This window comes from Micropterus dolomieu, linkage group LG08 (genome assembly GCF_021292245.1).
Source record: "Micropterus dolomieu isolate WLL.071019.BEF.003 ecotype Adirondacks linkage group LG08, ASM2129224v1, whole genome shotgun sequence".
NCBI classification, from domain to species: Eukaryota; Metazoa; Chordata; class Actinopteri; order Centrarchiformes; family Centrarchidae; genus Micropterus; species Micropterus dolomieu.
The window spans coordinates 32,011,924-32,034,810 of record NC_060157.1 but is presented as its reverse complement, the minus strand read 5'-3'; the positions used below and the strand labels follow the sequence as shown (position 1 = coordinate 32,034,810).

At 46.9% G+C, this 22,887-nt stretch overlaps 2 protein-coding genes across 2 annotated transcripts in view; one reads left to right on the top strand and one right to left on the bottom strand.

Moving 5' to 3' along the window:
* Nucleotides 1-584: 584 nt before the first annotated feature.
* asxl1 (ASXL transcriptional regulator 1) lies at nt 585-15,910 on the bottom strand. The gene is made up of 11 exons (XM_046055461.1): nt 15,423-15,910; nt 12,965-13,048; nt 10,976-11,095; nt 10,630-10,828; nt 8,827-8,987; nt 8,617-8,701; nt 8,223-8,389; nt 5,609-5,705; nt 5,105-5,210; nt 3,759-4,821; nt 585-3,627 (listed from the first exon to the last, which is right to left on the bottom strand). The coding sequence occupies exons 1-11, from the start codon at nt 15,477-15,479 to the stop codon at nt 1,027-1,029; spliced, it is 4,740 nt and encodes a 1,579-aa protein (XP_045911417.1). The 5' UTR covers nt 15,480-15,910; the 3' UTR covers nt 585-1,026.
* LOC123974638 (zinc finger protein PLAGL2-like) overlaps nt 15,268-22,887 on the top strand; it is a 28,529-nt gene continuing 20,909 nt past the window's right edge. The window contains exon 1 of the mRNA XM_046055463.1: nt 15,268-16,007. The gene's annotated coding sequence lies outside the window, so the exon portion shown is untranslated. The remainder of the gene's footprint in view (nt 16,008-22,887) is intronic.

The following is a 22,887-nucleotide window of genomic DNA, read 5'->3' as shown; positions in this document are numbered from 1 at the left end:
GATCAGTAGCAGTGTGGTTTGAAATCAGAGTAAACATCATGTCCTGCCAGCCCCCCTTTGCAGGCTCTCTCTCCTGGGCTGCAGTCGAAAACTCAAAAGTCCTTTTTCTAACCAGTTTTCCTTGAGGAAAGCTGTGAAGGTGAATTCCCAGGGAAAGACAACTGCAGTGCTCAGAGAATGCAACTGCTCTCACTCTACAGTGACAAACTCAGTGCTTTACAGAACAGTCAGGTTTCCTGTCCAACACAGTCACACCTCTTAAGACGCGGTGTTTTTACTTTAGAGTAAATTTAACCATTAGTTACTCAGAAAGTACCAGAACAGAACAGAGGGTTGTTAAAAAGAAAAACAAAACGAATAGACTCAAATGTTGAAATTAATAATGAGGGGAAAAAGCCTGTTTCACGCTGCTCCTGTCCTTCAATAATAAAGAGTGTGATGTGGTGGTGACACATGTCCTGGACCAGTCTGCAGGTAAAAGGCCCGTCTGGGTCTCATGTTAGAGGACTTTATTCGTTCATTGTCCTGAACATTTAAGTACAGAAAGAGTTTAAACATGAAAGAATCCAAACACAAAGCAGTGGAACGACGTCATTTACTCATTTTAATGGTTAAAAAAATACTTCTTTGCGCAGAGACACAACAGGACGTCCCGAGGGACCCAAACAATGATGGCCACCGACCGATGACAGGCGGAGCAAGATAAGATGAGGTAAATGTTTTTGAGGAGAGAAAACAAAAAAAAGGCACAATTTACAATCAATCATGCCCCAAATTCACAAGAATAATAATAGTAATAATAATAATAATAATAATAATAATAATAATAATAATATCAGTACAGCTAAAAAAAAATCTGCAACAACAGAAAAATACAGACCAATTATAATATACAAGGCAACTCCTGCCCTTCAGACTCCTCCTGTGTGCTCCACCCTAATCAGGCATCTGTACACCGTGGAGCCCGGGGCCTGCTGCCGGTCCTGTACAGAGACCAGTTCTACAGTGCACAGGGACTTCAACATACTATCTGACCACCAGACAGGACACGCACAGTTTGGAGGGCCCGATGCAGTCGTCATGGCAGAAGGCACCGCAGCCTTGGCACATGATCATGGCTTTGAGGCGACATGAGCACTTCAGCGCCACCTCCTCGGCCGTGCTGTCAGTGAAGGCCTGGATGCTCAGGGTGGTCTGGCTGGAGGCCAAGCGGGGACGCAGCTGGAGCACACCGTCCGCCATGCTCCGGGAGAAACCGCCATTGTCCATCACCGATAGGTTGGCGGTGTAGCTCACTCCTCTGCCTCCCCCTTGTTTGGGGAACTTCCCATACAGCTGGAAGGGAAGGGAGGAGGCGGAGGAGGAGGGGGAGGGGGAGGAGGAGGACGGGGACCCGGAGGAGTAGGGACCTTTGCTGTACTCCTTCTTCGCCATCCTGGCTAAAGTCATCTCCATGTTGAGGAGTCCTTCCATGGCCCCCCCGCTCAAGTAGCCATCCATAGAGCCCCCCGGCTCCTTTTTGGTAACTCTCATGGGTTTAATGGGGGGGGACTTGGTAAGGGCCTGGCAGGAGGGCCGTGCACCGACTTCACTCTTCACGGTGGGGGCTGGAGACAGCTGCTGTTGGTGGGGGTGGGGGGGCTGAGAATGTGGGGGCCGCCAGTTGATCTTTATAGTAGGCAACACCTCCGTAGGACAGGGGTCTGCATGGGGAGGAGAGGGGCCATTAGGCATGGTCCGGTGGGAGGGCTGGGGCCTGTCTGGAGACGTCCCCTGTGAGGGTTGAGGGCCGTGAGAGTCTTTGATAACCGCAGACTCCACAGCGGACTGAGAGCCAAGGTCTGACTTACTTCTGGAGGAGGAGGGTGGCAGAGAGGTGATGACCGGGACAGCCCCAGGGGCCTGCTGGGACTGGGACTGGTACTGCGATGCAGCTGGGGCCTCCATCAGACAGGAGACTGGGCGGCCTGTTGGAGACTTGTTATGGATCTCTGAGGCTGCAGTCAGTTCGGGGCTAGGAGACTGGGCTGAGATCTCAGGCCTGCGTGGCACTGGGGTCCTTGCCACTGGCGGTCTAGGTTGGGGTCCTGGCAATCGGTTGATCTCCAGCCTGTTGGCAGTGTGTGAGGGCAGAACCTTTTCCAGGGGCAGGCTGCCCTGTAGCAGCTGAGTGACCAAAGGGTTGTTGGCCTCCACACTGGATACTGGTCTGACAGAGCTGGCCAGCCTCTTGGAGGCAGCTGCAGCTGCTGGGTGAGCGACAGAGGGCTTTAAGCCTCCACGGCACTCCTCTTCAGCAGGAGTCTGTCTGGAGACTCTACAGTCATCTCCAGGCTCCATTTTGACCACAACGTTGGTGTCCCTGGGGCCCTGCGGGTGGGCTATGGGGAGGGACTGGTGGTCCTGGGAATGGGGGCGGCTGTACTGGGGGTGGGGCAGGCCATTGGGGAAACGAGGCTGAATGACAGTCTGGCCTTGACGGCTGGACACGTGGGCCTGGATGACTGGCTGCTGGTTCTGAGGAGGAGGGCTGCAGATGACCAGCTGGCCGTTTCTCTGGGTGCTCAGTTTGGGGATCCAGTCCTGGTCCGGCTGCTGCTGCTGATCGTCGTCCTGGCTCTCGTTCTCACAGTCCGAAGCGGTCTCGGTGGAGTCGCTGTGTGTCCCAGCCTCGTCCATGTGTCGGAGAGAGGATGCGTCTGTCTGCTGTCGCTCTGTAGCTGAGTGAGATAACACGTCTTGGGGGTCCACGTGGTGGGAGCCATGCTGGATAACACCACCCAGTCCAGACTCCTTCCCGTGTACCTGGTCTTTGGGCTGACAGGAGCTGGCCAACGTCTGAATCACATCCACACCCTGAGCCCCGAATCTGGGAAGGGAATCTGGGATGGAGGTTGGGGCCAGGGATGGTTTTTCACAACCCTGACCTACCCTCTCTGAGGGGACTGAAGCAGACTCAGGCCTCTGGGTTTGCCTGGCCCGCTGGGTGGCCAAAGACTCAGGGTCAGGTTCTGGAGAGGGCGAGTCAACTGCTTTGTCTGGGAGCCCGTTGGAGGAGTTCTGGGCACTGGCTGATGTTGCTTGTATTTCCTCTACAGCCTCAGGACCTCCAGCTGCCTCCTCACGAGGAGGACTCGGGGTCTGTGGGAGCTCCAGGGACATGGAAGTTGATGTTGTGGACAGGGAAGGGGAAGGCTGGGGCGTGGGCTCTACATTGAGAAGCTGTAGTTGTGTTCCAGACGAATTAGAGCTTGAAGACGATCCCTGCTCCTCCATCCCACCACCTCCCCTTCTTCCACTTCCTCCTCCTCCTCCTCCTCCTCCTCCTCCGGGCTCGATAGGTCCTGGGTGCTCTCGCGTTCTTCGTCCATTGCTGCTATCCGGTAGCCCAGCAGGAGGCCGCAGCCGGACCCCGACCGGCCCTGCCCCGTCGCCAGTGGCTGCAACAGCAGCAGCGGCCTCGCGCTGGGCGCGGGCCTGCTGGGCGCGGGCTTTGATGTCCGCCAGGGTGCGCGCGCCCCCCGTCCCCGACCGCCGCGACCCCTCGCCGGGGGGCACGATGCGTGGGCAGATCTGGTAGGTGGGGTGCCCTTTGACCCAGGGAGGTTTGATTCTGGACAGTTGAATCTGGGACAGAGACAAAAGAACAGCGGGTCAAACTTCACTTGCATAACAACTCCTTTCTGGTCAAGCTAATAATTTCTGTGCACACATCTTGTGAACTGATAACCTTTAAGTTCATACAAACAAAGTCTTACCCGGATAGGCGGGACCTTGGGCTCCTCGGTTGTCGGCTGCGGCTTCTCCGAACGGACACCGTCAATTGTGGTACGAAAGGACTGACGGTCGTCGAGCCGCGGCCTCTTTTCGGGGAAGCTGGAGAAAGCCTGAGCCTCATCGGGCCTTCTCTTCTGCTCCTTGAGCTGGGCGCTGGGGACAGGGGTGGTGGCTGGGCTGGCGGAGGGGCTGCTCTCACGGCTGCTGGTGGCGGTACCCCCTGTGACGGAGGTGACCACTGAGGCGGTGTCATCCAGGGGGTCGGCGGCGACTGCAGCACTGGAGGATGCCGAGGAGGACGAAGAAGAGTCGAGGCCTGTGGCAAAAGCTCCTTGTCTGTCAGAAGGTGAGGAGGGTGAGGAGGCGGGCGAGGAGGCAGACGAAGAAGAGGAGGAGGAGGAAGAGGAGGAGGAAGAGGAGGAGGAAGAGGAGGAGGAGGTGGAGGTGGAAGCCAGTACAGGTGCAGCCTCTTCTGGAAGCAAGCGGGCCGTAACCTCGGGCTCTTCGTTTGCGCTGGTGGAGGCTGGACTGGGGCTGGGGCTGGGAGTAGGAGTGGGAGTGGGAGTAGGAGTGGGAGTAGGAGTGGGAGTAGGAGTGGGAGTAGTAGGAGTTTGAGCGGGAGTGGGCGCTGGGGATGTGACCGGCTCTGTAGTGGGAGAAGGCTTTGGCTCCGTGGAGGCGCTCTCAACTGGGAGCTCCACGCCACACTCAGCCTGCAGCACCACCTCGCCCTGAACCACCGTGTTGTCGGACATGGGTGAGCCAACAGAGACCGCTGAGATGTCGAGGGCGGCGCTGGTCTCTGTGGCTTCTGCAGCCTGCAGGGCCGGAGGAGTTGCCTTGCAGAGGGTCCGGCGGGCCCTGCGGCGCAGGTCCGCCCGCGTGCGTCTCCTCATCCGCCCATCTCTCCTCCGCCGACCCACACTGCGTCTCTTGGGGGCACCGGTTGCAACCACAGCCACATCGCTTTCCAGCACAGTCGCCGCCACTTCGCTGGCTTCACTCATGGTAAGCTTCAGGGACTCCTCCTGCGTCAGGCCGGACCTGCAGGTGAACAAACAACATGTCAGCACGCTGCGGAAACATGGACGTTAGGCAGAGCGGCCATGACTGATGAAGGTCACGGCCCCGCTGTACAGCAGGACACGGAAAGAAGTTTAGACATGTGGTCAAAAATAAACATCAAGGTGTTTCTGATTAATGCTACTGACACCTGCGGCCGTTTTGTTCTACTAAACGTTAACAGATCTAGCTTGAAATGACACTCCCCCACACTGTGACCTAACATGGCAGCTGTGTGAACAGTGAATTCAGACTTGGCTCTTACTTTTGCCCGTGGTACTCTTCAAAAAACTTTTCCTTCCACGCCTCTACCTTCTTCTCTTTCTCCATTTCCTGCCGGAAACGCACCTGCATCTCGTGGGTGAACTCACCTAAACGGGTCAAACACATGAAGGTTTAAAAGAGCGGCTCCACAACTGAACTTTGAGAAGCCTAAGCCAGGGCGATTTTCAGCGAGAACGTGACTGAGCTGCCTTTCTCTTTTCGTTAAATCAGCAGCTGGTGTTGTAGGAATGCTCCAGGACAGTGCTACCATCAGAACGGTCAGACAGGAAGTGGTTTTGTACGGCCTCCTTTCATTCACACCATATGAGGAATTGATGGAGCTCATTGCTGCCTTTTGGGTTTCTTGTTGGGTTCTCACTGGCAGGTATGATTCCCTCACTTTCTTCAGAACAACCGTTTGATCACTAGGTGCAGTCAAAACGTCCCCATCAGGTTTTAGGCCTGGCAGAGGTCTCGGCTGGTCCATGACTGACCAATCACTTACCCTCAGCCAGCCTCTCCTTCCAGCTCTGAGAGGCGTGGGTGAAGAACTCATTGTTGAGAGCTGAACTACTCAGTCTGGCCATACCATCAGGTCCAATCTGCAAAGTGAGAGCAGTAAAACAATGAACACACCAGAGGGATAAAGCGAAGCCTCACACACATTAGACTGGCAGACCTAAAAGGACTAAACAAGTCCTGGATTTCACAGTATGTGACCCAGCTTCAGAAGTAACACACCTGTGCACTTTGTTGCATGAGGCTCCAAACTGACTGCTGATACGTGTGCAGAACAAATATCATTTTTCAATGTGACATTGACAAACTTAAATCCTGTCTGAAAACTCTTTTCTTCGCTGGCTTTTAACCCAGCATGAGAGCTGCTGGTCTTCTGTTGTTGCCCTTCGATTGCCTTTGTTTGTGTGTTGTCTATGTTTTATGTCTTCTACGTTTTGTTTTTCCTTGTGCAGCACTTCGTAAACCCATTTTTTAAATGCACTATATATATTATTATTCTCCTCTTCTCATAACATTTGTGCAGCTGCTGTCAGCTTTCACGCTCACACACTTCGGCATCCGACTCAAGACGAACACTTTTCTTTAGAGGACACGGCCTGGTCTTTTGCAGAGGAGACAGGCCACTCAACCACATCCCCAGTACAACTCTATGGGGAAAACCTGTAACGCAAAGATGGCGGTTATCCCGCCCCTCCCGCTAGAAAGCCAATCAATCTTGTGGTTCCACGCCTTCTAATTTTGCACGCAATATGCACCAGATTAATGCATTTAACTTTAAAATGTCTGAGGTCCACCCACCACAATCAAACACTGAAGCTCCATGTTTTGTGGTCCTAAGACTAAATGTACATGCTGATGACGTGACACCCAGGTAGAGCAGCACTCCATGTTTGGGTCTTTTTCTCTTCATTAACAGCAACTCAAAACATGTGTTAGAACTGAAGGCAAAGCCAGCAACACACTGAGCAGCTAGTTCACTTTAAATTCACCATTTGGAGCAAGCTCTGGTCTGTGATGTCCTGCTGTGTACTACATTTGGTTCCTTTCTTCTTTCTAAATCTGTATGTGTGAGAGTATTATTATGGGATAGGGCTGCAACTAATGACTATTTTCGTAGTCGACTAATCTGTTTATTATTTATTCGATTAGTCAACTAGTCATCATTATTTTTGTCACCCCCTGACCCTAATTAAACCATTTAACTAATTAAATATCTTTCAAGCGAATCACTGATCTCCAACACACAGTCTAACTAGCTAGCGTTACCATTAAGTGAATGAGGTTTACTCTCCTATAAAACATACTGTTATAGGAGAGCCTTTCCCGATCTTATTTGACTTTATTTTATCCCTTTTATTTTACTAATTTTATATTTATCTTAAACGTGTATTTTAGTCTTTTCTTTATCTTGTATTGTTTTTGTATTATTGTCTTTACACTTGTTAAAGCACTTTGTAACTTGTTTTTGAAAAGTGCTCTACAAATAAAGATTATCATTATTACTATTCAGAATGAACACCAGTATCAATGCCAGGGAAGACGATAAGACAGCGTAGGCTCCTCCTATAATTCACTGATTTATACAAACTTTAAAACTTTTAACTGTTTAACAAAGATTTTTCCTTTGAACTATATAAAATAAAAGCAAGTACTATAACCACAACTACTAACAATGTAATGTCTATTTAGAATAAAGCAACAGCCCCCTTTCATACTTATCAGTTTATTTTTCAAAAGTGCTTATAGGTTTTAGGCAATAACTCAGTGGAGCCTGATGTTCTGTAGGCTACATCACGAGCCAGATGTTCCTTGATGTACTTTAAACCATTACTCATGGTAACTTTTTTAAAGCTAGGTCTGCCAGCGTTGTGTTGGACAGATTTGTGCTGCGGTGTTCATGAGGGAGACAGACGAGCGAGAGGATGTGCTGCGCGAATGCGCTACAACACTGATCTGCAATCAAATAAGATTTAAAATAGGCCTAGTAAAATAAAAAAAAAGTAAAATCAGTATGTGGCGGTCACGTTGATATTGTGGCAGACCACCACACATAAATTAACATATAGGAAACGCTGCCTTTCCTCTGTTATTGCTGCTGCAATGGTCTCAGTAACTGGGACCAGGGCGCTCTGTGGGCGTGACTGGCCGGCCGGCCCCGCTAACCTCGCTGGCGCTTGTGGAGCTTCTCAACCCTGAAAACATTTGAGCACATTTTCGATTCAAACCCGCTCAAAAGTGTATCTAAGTACAAAACTTGTAAAAATGAAAGCCGTTCTGCTGTTCGCCTCTTTCTCCGTTACTTTCAGCTTCTCACATGAACGCTTCTTCTTCGGGAGTAGTCTAACAGTCAAGCAGTCATGGCAGACATTGGAAGCGATACTGCCCCCAGCACTTCCTGTAGTGCATTGCAGTTAGAAATAAACAATCAGAAATGTTCCTAATATGAAGATTACTCTCTCTCCCCGAAAATGAAATTTCGCATCAACAAATTTTTATAGTCAATGTCGTCGATTACTTGGACTAATCGTTGCAGCCCTAGTATGAGATGCATCGCCGCAGACGTTAGAGCTGAGGGTGAAGGTAAGGACAGAAACACACACCTGTCGGTCCACCTCGGGCAGCAACTGCAGCAGCTGCTGCTGCGAGTGTGAAGGGAAGGCCGAGAAGGTCCGCACATTGATGAGGGCTCGGATGTTGGTGTTGACCAGGATGGAGCCTGGCGTTTCAAAGTCTACGTCCACCCCTCCTCGACTCCTCTTCATGGGCCCTGCCACAGCAAACAGCACAGTTACCTGAGCCGCTGTGCACGATGCTAAAGCTACCTGCAGCTCCAGGTTCGTACAGGGCAGCACAAAGCTGGCCGCTGCTTCAGACAGAGATGGATTCAATAAAAGGTTTTATCTGTAAGCTTTCCTGGTTCAGGAGGAGGTCTGACCAGTCCCCTATCAGACTTTCATTACTGCTGTGGAGTTTGAAGACAGGAGTGCCTCTTACCTGAGGGGACGTGTTCTCCGTTCACTTTCAGAGGGGTGAGGACAACACGAGGCATCATCACCGCCTTCTTCCTCTGCCTCCCCGACTGTGGGACGGACAGGTGGAGTTAGTATGTTAAGCGGATCAGATCTCCATGCTCACATTCAACTCTGAAACAGAGCTGCTCTCAGATCCTACTGAACACCACGAATCTTATAAAATGTTGCGGACCTGTCTGGAGCGGCTCAGCCTGGTCTGGGCGTGTTGGGTCTGCTGTGCATCTGTACGTCCCTGTTGTCCTGCTGCCCTGCTGAGGCGGGTCTGGGGCTGGCAGCTAGGGGCCTGCAGCTCTGTGGAGCAGGAGGCGCTGGACGAGCTCTCATCCACCGAGGCTGCAGGTCAGGGAAAAACAACACATTAACAGGGCTGTGACCAAAATGACCATAGGTATCAGTGTTATTGTGGTGTTGTTAAAATGTGATGAAACCATTTCATCAAGTTTACATTAAACACCACAAAGATTAGCAAAACCATATAAAATGTGCATAACAAAGTATGAGTTTACATGAAGACAGTGACGTAGAACCCTACAGACAGTCTATCAGGAGTCTGCAGACTTTCTTCTGTTCAAACACAACCAATTCAACAACTGCCAAATTCTTAATGAACAAGATATGAAACTAAACTGTGTACTGTGTTATCATGTGCAGTGGGTGAAGAGAGTCTACAGACATACAACACTACAGCAACAGAACAACGTGTAGAGTTTTTACACTGAGAGCTTCAGTGTCCAAGCTGTTAGTGAGTCAGACAAACGCCTGAGTCTGGGAGGCTGCAGCTGGCTTTGGTTGATGCTGGGCAGGATTTACCGTGACTGATCACCGTGGTTTATCATTAAACCGTTTCATCCCAACATAAGACACATGCTGCTCTCCCTGAAACTCACCTTTACGCCCGACTAGAACTGCAATGACAATTATTGCCCACTTTATTTTAAACTGAGATCTTAAAACAGCAGCTTCTGTCACAGCTGAAGTGCTTTTGTGTTCATTCTGTGGGAAACACTGGTTCCAGCAACAGTCCAGCAGGAACGGGGCTGTACATGTGGGCCTCACGGAGAACTCGGAACAATTAAGCTCAGTGTTTCTAGACAAGTTGACGAAAGGTCATTTCTGACTTTCTGAATGTTTGTGGTGTTTGAGCATCTTTTTGTTTTTCTACTTGTAGGCAGTGATGAGAGGAAGCTGGTACAGACTGAGATCCTGGCGTTACTCCAGAACAGTACAGCTCTCCAGGGTTGAGGAATCCATAATCCATGCTGCCCCTCTGGGACACCATAGGAATCAAGTCCTTTCTCACCACTTGCTCGAACTAAGAGCACTGGCCCCTCACTCCACCACTGAGGCACCCTGTAAGGTCAGAGTCTAAGGCCCAAACCCAATGTCCCCCCTAAGCCCTCAACCCTCACAGACTTTACTGACGTCACTTAGAAAGTGATTGAGTATAAGAGGCTGCAAAGGCTCAAAATGCTGTAAACTGGAACAGGACAGCACTTTGCCACATTATCATGTTACCATGACGACACTGAAACATGTTGCACACTTTATTTTATGTTTTTGCCTGATTTTTAAGTCTTACAGCCCTACAGAGTGGAGGAGAGGTAAATGTGAATCTACATTTGTCAATCATCAATGCAGTATTCTTGGCAGATTTGCTGTGATATTTCCTTCACTTCCAGGCGTTCCCTGGTAACTCCCCGTGTTTCAAGTGACAACGCTATGAAGTGTGGGCATTTCCCTCTGACAAAGTCTCCAGAAATGCGGACTTACGAAAATGGCTGAAAGTGTCCGCGAGAGAGCCCTTGCGCACTTGATGATTTGACAGTGGGACAGTCCTAAGCCCTCAGGGACTTACTGGGAACGCGCCTCAAAGTCTGTGAGTCTGTGAGTGTGGACACTGGGACCCTTCTCACACCAACATGAACGCGTGTGCTGGCTTTCTGTGTTTGCCCCCATGATGGAAAGGTGGTCTTACCGTCATTGTCTCCGCTAGCAGCGGTGGTCTCAGTGGAGTCGCAGCTCTCCTGCTCGGCGGCCTCATTAGGGCCGACCAGGGCCACGGCCGAGCCTGCTGCAGGAGCGCCGCTGCTGGAAGACGGGGTGGCGGTGCCGCCGGCAGGCTCGGCTGGCGTCTCTGATTCCGATGTTGTCTTTGTCCACTGGAGGGCGTTCTTCTACAGAGAGATGACAGCACAGTTATCACTTGACCTCCTCTGCACATCAGAACGCAACCCCCCCCCCTCCCCCCGGCTTCCTGTGGTGTGATACTGATAACACAGACTATATGATCATCTGTGAATCATCAGATCAGGTTCAGTTACCTTCAGCGTGAACAGACTCATCCGACCTGGCAGCTTGAAGAAGATGCTGTTCTTCACCCGGTCTCCCCTCACCTGGGAGTGCAGCATGGTGACCAGGCAGGCCAAGGGGGCGGTGCCACTGCGCGTGCATGCGCGCACACACACACACACACACACACACACAGTTACAACTCATGTGACTGGACACTGAGGGTCAGCCCAAGTCATGTCACTTCCTGCTGTATTCTGTTTATGGTTTTCTTCACAGATTTGATATCATCTTTATGATACATAAATATATTGTTACAATGATATCAGAGTTTATCTGTTCCTCTCTAATAAATGATGAAACACTAACAAGAACTTTGTATGTTGCTGAAAACACTTCAGGACTCTAAAGCTGATGATACACGGGGCAACTTTTTGAGCAATGTTGCTAGTGGTAAGTCCGTTGATGTTTTGAACGGATAGCGGCGGGGCGGCTGGCAGAGTGGTGTGGTGTGGTTACTCATTACCACTGCACGATTGCTCTGTGTATCATCAGCTTACAATCTTCCATAGTCAAAGTTCTGAAGACCAAAGACAGGGTGGGAACAGGTATCAGGTTTGCTTTTTAATCTGACCGTCGACCACAGACTCTGTTCAATCTTCACATTCTGCTGATGCAACTTAGAAAACGACCACATTAAAGTCAAACAGGACTTTAAAGCAGGCGACAGAGATAACCAATAACTGTCATCAAAACCACTCCATTTAAGCACCTGTAGTCTGTGAGTGTCAAGTCGGTTAACAGAGAATAGCAAGAGTTTAACTACAGCAGAGTGTTAGGGCCACTCTTAAACAAAATAATATCTAAGGCTGCACAGAATCAGTGTAAAGGTCCTCAAACCTACCTCCTGTTCAGGTCAGCAGCCGGCCAAGGAGTCATGCAGAAGGAAATAAAACAGCTCAGTTACAAACACATCCACCAACATGGCCGCCGAGGTCACAGCGTGGCGTTTGTTATGGTTTATCAGTCAGTCAGGGGACTGTACGAAGCAGGAAGCGAGGTCAGCGAGGTAACTTCGGGTTAACCTTGGGTTTTCAGGACGGGTAGATTGCCATGGTACCTGATGATGAACGACTAACCCATCAGAGATCAACTTTATAAAAACACCGCCTACTGACCAATCAGCTCTCTGGGAAATGGCATCACCATCAGGACGAGATCCCACAGACTGCAGAGAAACTTTAGAACAGCGAGATCATCCTACAGAGACTGAAGCTCTAAAGCCTTGTACCTGTAGCGTAACATGTGACAGTTAACTTGCTCACTGCTTTGAAACGCGTTTTAGATTTTTTATTTCTCACAGCCTGTAAAATAAACGTGGTTAATTTTTCGTATGTGAGCCTGAATATTCGGCGCATATAGTTTGTCTATGGAAAAAATTGACATTCTTTCACCACTATCTGAGCAGCTTTTATGGCATGAATGGATTTTTGGTTTCATCGCTTTATAAAATTAATTTAGAACAATGTTTGGAACACTGAGTGCATTGAATAAATTAATCTGATGTTTGAAGTTCTAAAAATGAGTTGGAGCGACTGCTTATTCAGCCGAGCTGAAAGAATAAGGCTGGTATTTTCATAGCTGCTGTAAGAACACATTAAATCAACACATTCATATCATAGGTTACTCCTGTTAACTTAGACGTTCACACTGACTATTTCTGTCAGACTAGACTGTCTAATATCACAGTTTGCTCGTCATTTCTGCTGCCAATTCTGCCTCTTTTAGGTGGATGCGCTCATGGCCAGATTGGAAACCCTAGGTTGATTTACTGAGCTGATAACCAGCTTGGTGCAACCGCTGATCCTGATCATTAGGGTTAGTGAAGCCAGATAACAAAAGGAGATCCTGGGGGTGTTGGACTCGCTTCGCGGTACAGGTCCCTGGGTTCTATGATAGCTTTTATTCAGAACATCACTTTCTGTGTGTGTGTGTGTGTGCGTGTGTGTGTGTGTGTGTGACCTCATCTCCTTCAGCCCCTTGGTCTGGATGACGTGTAGGATCTGTTTGGGGGTCATTGGTGCATCAGAAAAGTTCTCCAACACCTGGAAGACAGGAACACAGCGTTCAGCACACAGGTGATGAAACAGGAAATTTTCCCATCACTCAATAACAGAGAGGACACCAGTACAGGTCCGGTGCGGGACCTGAAACGCAACAAACCAGAGACCTACAAAGAGCAAGGCTCAGTAGCAGAGGTTATTATTAATGGGCCTGAAGATGTTTTAAGGCTGATACGAATATCAATATTTGGAAATGTGATCAACAGAGCCAGATACTGTGTGAGACAGGCTTCAAAACAGAAAGTATAAGTACATTTAATCAGCATCAACACAGATAGGAAAGAAGAGAAAAGCCCACAAAACTTAGTTAAACTACAACACGATGCTCTAGTCAAAGTTGATGGTTAACATAATCGATGACAAACTGATCATCTTCTATTATTGCTGAATGTCCTCCTGGGTTTCTGTCGACTGCAGATCCGTCCTTCATGTGGACTGGTTTCTAAATCTCTGTTTCTGACTGGGCGACACATTCGCAGACAGTAACATACTGTGCATTGATCCGCCTGCAGCCGACGTCTCTGACAAGAAGAATCATTTGGATCCATGTTGGGTTTTAAAGGGTCATTTCTGTATTTTTAAACTTGGACCCTGTTTTCACAAGTTGCCGCTGAAAAGTTCTGAATCTGCCAAAACCGTGGCCACAGGAAGACGCCGGTGGAAAGTCAGAGCTGGAGAGAGGAGTTGGAGTGACGTTAGGATTAAAGTCCTGGTACACAACAAACTCCTCTCCCTTTCCAAGATGTAGTCAGACACCTGGTGTAACATTCTGAGCCTGATGCTGGCAGCAAGAAGCTCTTTCTCTGGACGCAGTTTGACGGGTCAACGTGTGCGAAGAGGTTTAAAAGTAGAGAGACGACCATTTCTCTCGTGCTTCACCTCTCTGTCCTCTCTGCAGCGCTGCAAAGTCACCAGGACTATTTAAAGCAGGACACGCTGCTGCTTCTCTTCCACAGACCGGTCTAAACCTGGATCAGTCCTCAATATCAGACCGTTACAGAACCAGGAGCAGAAAGGTAACGATATTAATGGATTTAAGAGACTGAAAATTGAGAACGGTCGCCCCTCTTCTTACAGGTGAAGCCCTGAATCAACACTTTGATCAATAAGAACTCTGCTGGCAGATTTATAAAGTCCCACAGTGGACAGTAAGTCTGGCTGTGATGTCTGTAAAGCGACTACAGATGCAGGAAGTGCAGGTCTGATCAGGAGTACAGAAGAATCTGGTTCCTGTCTGAAGGGGCTCCAGGTTCCTGCTCATCAACCAATTAATAACATGTGGACCTTGTAATATTAATATTTCAGTAAACATGTCTTACTGAACATGAACACCGGACATACGCGTGACTTAGTTTGGCTGCTGCTGCTGAAGAACTGAACTCTAGGCTTAGAGGCCACTTTATTAGGTACACCTATAAAACCTAACGCATCCCAACACAGCAGCTGATGATCCTGAGTTCTGACTGAGGCTGACCTGACTCTGATTTACACTGGACCTGCAGTATAAAGCCGTCCAGTACTACCCCAACTGTACTAACGCAGACCGGTCTGGTGCAGAAGGACTGCACCTGCAGTATAAACAGGGACAGCTTGTTGAACAAAAGGAGCAGCTCCTCTCTCTCAGACACACCGAGGTTGAGTTTGTTTCATTATATACTGTGTATCAGCAGAGAGCAGAGGCCTGCTGGTGAACTTCTGACCTGGCCGCAGCAGCTCACCTTTACCTGCTCCGTGTTTTAATTCAATAAATGAAGCTAATGTTCTGAACCACCAGGCCCGGCTCCGGGTCTCCGTGTCCCTCCAGCTGCATATCTGGAATAGCTCTGATTTTATTTTCTGCACCTTCAGAACCAACAAGGAACCACAGCTGCTATTAGCTTAAGTTAGCTTCCGTTAGCGTCAACATTAGCCTCAGTAACCCGAGCTGGGCATTACGCGGACTTTTTGAGCTTATCTAATGTCTGCTGAACACATGTGGTGTGTAAACGTGTCGCAGAGGTTATTTTTATTTTACGTTACTCAGGAGATTAGACGGTCGTTAGCAAAGAGCTAACTGTTAGCCTGCTAGCAAACAAAGAGCTTAAAATAGCAGCGCTGGGTGTTAGCGTGCTAGCCAGCGTTAGCATGTTGCGTAGCTTTTTATGTCAGCAGCAGAACGACATGCAGCACATGTAAACCCCCAACACATCACCCAGTTACATTTAAACACAACCTGCCTGCTGGCTAGCTTAGCACTGCTACGATAACAGCTAACATTAGCTGGCTGTGGTCGTGAGCAGAATAAACATCTCGACCCGTCCCACTCCAGCAGAACCTCCGTGCAGCTAACAGCTAAAGGCTGAATCAGGGTGTTTACCATGCGAGCCGCCTCAGCCCAGGTCCGCTCCTTCTTTCTCTTTTGTTTGTCCTTCATTTCCTCTGCGCGGTGTCTGCGGCTAGCTGTTGTCTACAAAGCGATTCAGCTGCTCAGCTAACGGTTAACTGCGTTATAGCTTCAGTGTGTTGACCCAAAACAATGTGTTCCGATCAGCTCGGGACGGCGACGATGTCTGCTAGTCTGCTGTGATCCAGGTCCTGGTCTAAAGCGGCTCCACACGCATCGTCTCTCTGAAGCACCGGAGCAGTGAGTGCAGGCTGCTGCTGCAGGACGAGCCTCTGAGGAATGCAACAACCAGGTCAAAGGTCAACCCCTCCGCAGGAATGCAACACAGCAACGTGCAGCCCCCACCGCGTACACACGGTGCATTTAAACAGATGCTGCATGCAGACAGTCCCTTTCTGAGGAGCAGCAGAGACCAGGAGGCTCAGCTAGATGTGGTCTAAGACTAACACAGACTACAGGGTCTACTTCTTCTCTGTGGAGCAGAGGACAGAACGGACAAAGTCCTCTCTGCTGCAGGGCTGAGGGGTACAGGTCCAGGAGCTGGATTCAGGACACCAGGTGCTCCAGATTCTGTCAGTAGCACAATCCAACATATATACATACAGTATATTACAGTATCTCACAAAAGTGAGTACACCCCTTACATTTTTGTAAATATCTGATTATATATTTTCATGTGACAACACTGAAGAAATGACACTTAGCTACAGTGTAAAGTAGTGAGTGTACAGCTTGTATAACAGTGTAAATCTGCTGTCCCCTCAAAATAACACATCACACAGCTGTTAATGTATAAACTGCTGGCAACAAAAGTGACGACACCCCTAAGTGAAAATGTCCAAATTGGGCCCAAAGTTTCAATATTTTGTGGGGCCACCATTATTTTCCAGCACTCCCTAGATAGATAGATACAGATACAGATATATTTACAATGTATGTTTACAAATCTGAAATGTATACTCAAGTGTAGCAGTGTGTATATCCAGGTTGTGCAATATGCAATTTATTGTCACTTGGTAATATTGAGAGTGTTGAGTATGATGTTTAACTATAATGTAATTTATCATTCACGTGTCATTCAGTTTCCTCTCCCTGCCCTGAGGGGAGTTTTTGTATTTTGTGATTGCAGTGGGTAGGAATGACTTTCTGTCCTTCTCCCGCTGAAAACAGTTGATGTTAAACAGTTTGTGTAACAAACTTCTCTCCACAACCAACTCCAGGGGCCCCAGAGCAGACCCCAGCACAGAGCCACCCTTCTTTATAGCCTCGGCCATCTTTATGTAGAGAAATCATTCTTTTTTTCCGATCCTCAGAGAGTTCTTTGACATGACGTGCCATGTTGAACTTTCAGTGACCAGTATGAGGGAGTGTGAGAGCGATAACACCAAATTTAACACACCTACTCCCCATTCACACCTGAGACCTTGTAACACTAACGAGTCACATGACACCGGGGAGGGAAAATGGCTAATTGCCCAAAAGTTGGACACTTTCACTTGGGGGTGTACTCACTTTTGTGACATATAATGTATATTAGGGCTGTCCCCCGACTTAGGATTTACATAGTTGAATAAGAATCATCAAGTCCTGCCTATAGTCGACTGATAGAATTTGAAGGGGCGGCTGTGGCTCAGGAGATAGAGCGGGTTGGCTGTTAATCGGAAGGTCGGCGGTTCAATCCCCACAGTATCTTGACAAGCTGCAGAGCATTCAACTTACACTGTAAATTTCTGAGGCTTTTGAAGACCCTCTCTCTCTCTCACTCTTGCCTGCCATTCACTGGTCTTGTGTGAGTTTAGTGTGCATGCCGTGCTGCCCACAACTGCATGCACGTCGCGGTTTCTCGTGGGTCTATTTCAAGTAGCCGGCAATTTAAAAACGATAAAATATTCTTTGTGTTGTTCATCAACGGTGATAAATTATCCGAAAGTCCTGCAAGGTGTGGACAACTCGCCACAACACCAGTGAAGCTGGGGCTCCGTCTCTTCAGCAAGTGTTCCTCCACTGCGACTACACACACACACACGCGTGCACACGCACCGACGACCCAGGGTTAGGGTTATAATTAAACGTTGAAATGTGTGTTGTAATAGGCTGTATATTAACTTATTGGGAGAAAACTGGTAGTTTTTTATATATATATATATATATATATATATATATATATATATATGTGTATATGTGTATGTATATATATATATATATGTGTATATATATATATATATATATATATATATATATGTGTATATATATATATGTATGTACGTATGTATCTATGTATGTGTATATATACACTCACCTAAAGGATTATTAGGAACACCTGTTCAATTTCTCATTAATGCAATTATCTAATCAACCAATCACATGGCAGTTGCTTCAATGCATTTAGGGGTGTGGTCCTGGTCAAGACAACCTCCTGGACTCCAAACTGAATGTCAGAATGGGAAAGAAAGGTGATTTAAGCAATTTTGAGCGCGGCATGGTTGTTGGTGCCAGACGGGCCGGTCTGAGTATTTCACAATCTGCTCAGTTACTGGGATTTTCACACACAACCATTTCTAGGGTTTACAACAAATGGTGTGAAAAGGGAAAAACATCCAGTATGCGGCAGTCCTGTGGGCGAAAATGCCTTGTTGATGCTAGAGGTCAGAGGAGAATGGGCCGACTGATTCAAGCTGATAGAAGAGCAACTTTGACTGAAATAACCACTCGTTACAACCGAGGTATGCAGCAAAGCATTTGTGAAGCCACAACACGCACAACCTTGAGGCGAATGGGCTACAACAGACCCCACCAGGTACCACTCATCTCCACTACAAATAGGAAAAAGAGGCTACAATTTGCAAGAGCTCACCAAAATTGGACAGCTGAAGGCTGGAAAAATGTTGCCTGGTCTGATGAGTCTCGATTTCTGTTGAGACATTCAGATGGTAGAGTCAGAATTTGGCGTAAACAGAATGAGAACATGGATCCATCATGCCTTGTTACCACTGTGCAGGCTGGTGGTGGTGGTGTAATGGTGTGGGGGATGTTTTCTTGGCACACTTTAGGCCCCTTAGTGCCAACTGGGCATCGTTTAAATGCCACGGCCTACCTGAGCATTGTTTCTGACCATGTCCATCCCTTTATGGCCACCATGTACCCATCCTCTGATGGCTACTTTCAGCAGGATAACGCACCATGTCACAAAGCTCGAATCATTTCAAATTGGTTTCTTGAACATGACAATGAGTTCACTGTACTAAAATGGCCCCCACAGTCACCAGATCTCAACCCAATAGAGCATCTTTGGGATGTGGTGGAACGGGAGCTTCGTGCCCTGGATGTGCATCCCACAAATCTCCATCAACTGCAAGATGCTATCCATCAATATGGGCCAACATTTCTAAAGAATGCTTTCAGCACCTTGTTGAATCAGTGCCACGTAGAATTAAGGCAGTTCTGAAGGCGAAAGGGGGTCAAACACAGTATTAGTATGGTGTTCCTAATAATCCTTTAGGTGAGTGTATATGAATGCCTTGGGTGCTAGTTTGGGGGTGCTACCTTTTAGAACAACACATTTCAGTGTTTGTAGAATACACTAGATATACCTCACCTGTACCCTGATCTCACCTCCTGGTCCAGATACACTCTCTTGCCAATGGGGATTCTACAGGTGACGGGCGTTAGGCAGGCGGATGCTGGGGTTTTCCGCTGTGTTGCCACCAACATTGCCAACACTCGCTACAGCCATGAAGCCATGCTCAACATCACTGGTAGGTGATAGTGGATAATCAGAGAAACACCTCTGTGAAGTTAAGAGTTCTATTCCCTCTGGCTCGCTAGCTATGTTATTCGTGCCTATACGTATTAAACTGCAAGGACATAATAAATGCATCTGCTTGCAGAGGTTTTGGTGAATTGTCTTCACTGCAGTATATGTCGGAAATGTTCTCCATTACAACTTGAGTTGTTTCCAAAGTCCTCTTAACAACAGTGCTTAACCAAGCAGAAATGTTGTTTTTATCCCAAAAAAAGGCATTTACTAAATTTGGATAGTGTTAGCTCAGCAGATATCTTTTCCACTTCCACTTTCCACTTTTCCACAAATACTTACACACAAAATCTTTACATGTCACATGATTTTTGAAACCTCTCACTCAAAGAGCAAAACCTCACCTCAAATCTCCAAAATCATAAGCTATTTCTCAGCCTTTCACTCAGTTTTCAATTGTATAAAATACTTTTTTTTTTCAAAACACTACACACAATCTTCTACCTAAGACACAAAAATCTAACAGTAAGTGACTTGTTTTCTTTTTCAAAACACAACCAATCAAAATGCTACACTTTTTCACCAGGTCACACACCCACACAGGCATTTTTCATTTTGTGTGAGCAGTTTTGGGAAATGTGTGTAGAGTTTTGAAAAAAAGAGACATAGTTTTGAAAACATGTGTAAGCAGTTGTAAAAAACTGTAAATTGCTAGCGATAATAAAAATAACTGTGAAAAGAATGAAAAAAATCTACATTATATTGTGGATTGACAGTGCAGCAACAGCTAATAAGAGACACCAATTTATCATCTTTGTGTCAGTGTATTTTGTCATCTCATCCATGTTCACTTTTCCTTTGTCATACCAGGAGGAACTCCCAGAACCTACAAGGAGCCAGTCATCCTGTCAGGACCCCAGAATCTGACCATCACTGTCCATCAGACGGCCATCTTGGAGTGCATCGCCACAGGAAACCCAAGGCCCATTGTTTCCTGGAGCAGACTAGGTACTACTGGGAAATTATAACATAATTTATATCATAGAATGAGAATTAGCTAATAAGATGCAGAATGTTTTAACTTTCTATATCTATTTCTATTTCTGTCTGCTTATCTGTGTCTATCAGATGGGCGCTCCATTGGGGTGGAGGGTATCCAGGTTCTGGGGACAGGGAACTTGATGATCTCAGATGTTTCCCTGCAGCACTCGGGTGTGTATGTGTGTGCTGCCAATCGCCCCGGCACCAGAATGAGACGTACTGCACTTGGGCGACTCGTGGTACAAGGTAAGGCCTTACAGAGACTACTGCTGAAGTGTTCTTGAGCAAAGCACTCTACTGGCCCAGTAGAGCTCCACACACCATCAATACTGGTCACTGATTTTGTATTGACTAACTCCAGAGACAAGGCTTTTTTGTTAACAAGTCCAACAACAGTCCAACTGTTTTGAAAATGCCCTTCTTTGCTCAGGTGAGAAGATTGTTTCAAGTTATTATCACCCTGTGTCCAGTAAAGACATGGCCAAAAACAAGCATTTAAAAATACTGAAGTTTGGATTCAGAAATGTACAATTAGCAGGCAAGAAAATCTGTAAAGTTTTTCTGTTATTAACGTATACCCTATATTTGATACAAATAACTGTTTAGTGTGTGATTTGTGAACTTTGAGACAGCTTACAACCATGTCCCCCATGACAATCCTATAGGGGCTACCGTGGGAGTATGGAATGGTGTGGCTGTCGCTATGAGCCATCCGTTCCTTGTATAACCAAAGTGAAAGCTGTGTTCATGTTTTTGAAGTCCATTTTCAGTGGGTGACTGCTAAGGCTGGCCTTAGTCTCTGATCCTGGTTGTGTTATTCATGGACAATTTCTAATGCACAGCCTGAGTGAGGAGGCTGTTGTTCTCTGCCAGAAAAAGGTAGATTGCTCCCTCTGGGGTGGGAGGGATTTGCTGTCCCAAGTGAAGGAGTTTAAGTATCTTGGGATCTTGTTCATGAGTGACGGTAAAATGGAGCGTGAGATGGTGACATGATATGTTCCAACTCTCACCTATGGTCAAATTAGATTTTCAGAAAGGATTAAATACTATATAAGCATATTGTAAATCCTCAAACATGAATGAAAAAAACATAAACATAAAGTATTCCATTTGTGTTGACATTACCGTTGACCAAAATACACCTGTAGTTTAACTTTTTTTTCCACTAAAGTGTGAAAATCAAATAGCAGAGATTTGAAACATGGTCTTCTAAAATATTATAACTGCTTAGTATTAAAAGCGGAACATGAAAATCCAAATTTCTTCCCAGATCCCTGTTGATGGTCACTCAGTTTAGTTTCAGAATACTGCCAGTGAGCTAAGAGGAAATTTAGGAATGTGTTGCTTTAAAACAATGAATTTTATATATTTTAAATAAAGGATTGAGAAAATTATAGTATATTTCTATGTTGTCTACATTTAAAGCTTCAAACAATGCATAGCATTTGATATACTGTATAAACCAAATGAAAAGGCTGGAGCACATTTGACTGATTTTCTTGTACTCTCAATAACAATTCTATATTCATAATTCAGCTTTGCTTTTATCCATCCATCCCTCTGTTCCTGCTGTTCCCTACTCTTTGAAGGGATCAATAATATACCTCACTACTCTCTCACAGTAATTGGCAGTTCTTCCGGTGTGGAGGAGGGGAGAAGGGCCCAATCTCTAATATATTCATTAATTTATTGATCATTTTGCTCTCATTTGGTGTTGAGAGAGAATGAAGACCCACAATGTGGTTTCCAGAGTTTCAAAAGTGTTGAAGTTAAAATGTCCTTGTTATTCTGCAGTGGTGCATCCAAAATTTAAATAGTAATCCCAAACTGTAATAGGAGAGAGCTGAAATTAGTTCCAACATCTGTACAAACACAGGATAGAAAGTTAGCGGACTGTGAGGATATATTCACTGACTCTGTTAAAGTTTATGAATGGTAATATACAGCCACAGGCCTTGGTTGTTTTGTGAACATTTAGTGCCCAAATTCGAAAATCTGAAAATATTACTCTGGAAAATGTTTGTCTTATGTAACAGTCAAGCCCTCCATTACAGTTGTGTAGCTAGCTTCAAATGTGCAGAGATGTTGCGATGTCTCACTGTGAAGGTAAATGTTTTCATTAGGGCCCGAGCACGACCGTGCGAGGTCCCTATTGAATTTGCTCGGATTATCAGGGCCCGAGCACGACCGTGCGAGGTCCCTATTGAATTTGTTCGGATTATATATATTTTTTTTTTTTTAGGGCCCGAGCACGACCGTGCGAGGTCCCTATTGAATTTGCTCGGATTATTAGGGCCCGAGCACGACCGTGCGAGGTCCCTATTGAATCTGCTCGGATTATATTTAGGGCCCGAGCACGACCGTGCGAGGTCCCTATTGAATCTGCTCGGATTATATATATTTAGGGCCCGAGCACGACCGTGCGAGGTCCCTATTGAATCTGCTCGGATTATATTATATTTTTTTTTTTTTTTTTTTTTTCTGCAAAGTAGGCCCAAATGACATGGCCTAAACATACTCGAAAACTCACCAAAATTTGCAAACATGTCAGAACCGGTGAAAAATTTCGTATTCTACAAGTTTCGCACATGGGCGTGGCAAAATGACTCGCTAGCGCCACCTAGAAAATTGGAAATGATTAGC

Bases quoted from the DNA above. Each gene is read 5' to 3' on its own strand.
- asxl1 (XM_046055461.1), bottom strand. From the start codon at position 15,479: ATGAAGGACAAACAAAAGAGAAAGAAGGAGCGGACCTGGGCTGAGGCG. The intron at 13,049-15,422 runs GTAAACACCCTG...CCTGTCTTCCAG, and splicing joins GGGCTGAGGCGGCTCGCATG to GTGTTGGAGAACTTTTCTGA. The intron at 5,211-5,608 runs GTAAGTGATTGG...TGACCCGTTTAG, and splicing joins GAAGGAGAGGCTGGCTGAGG to GTGAGTTCACCCACGAGATG.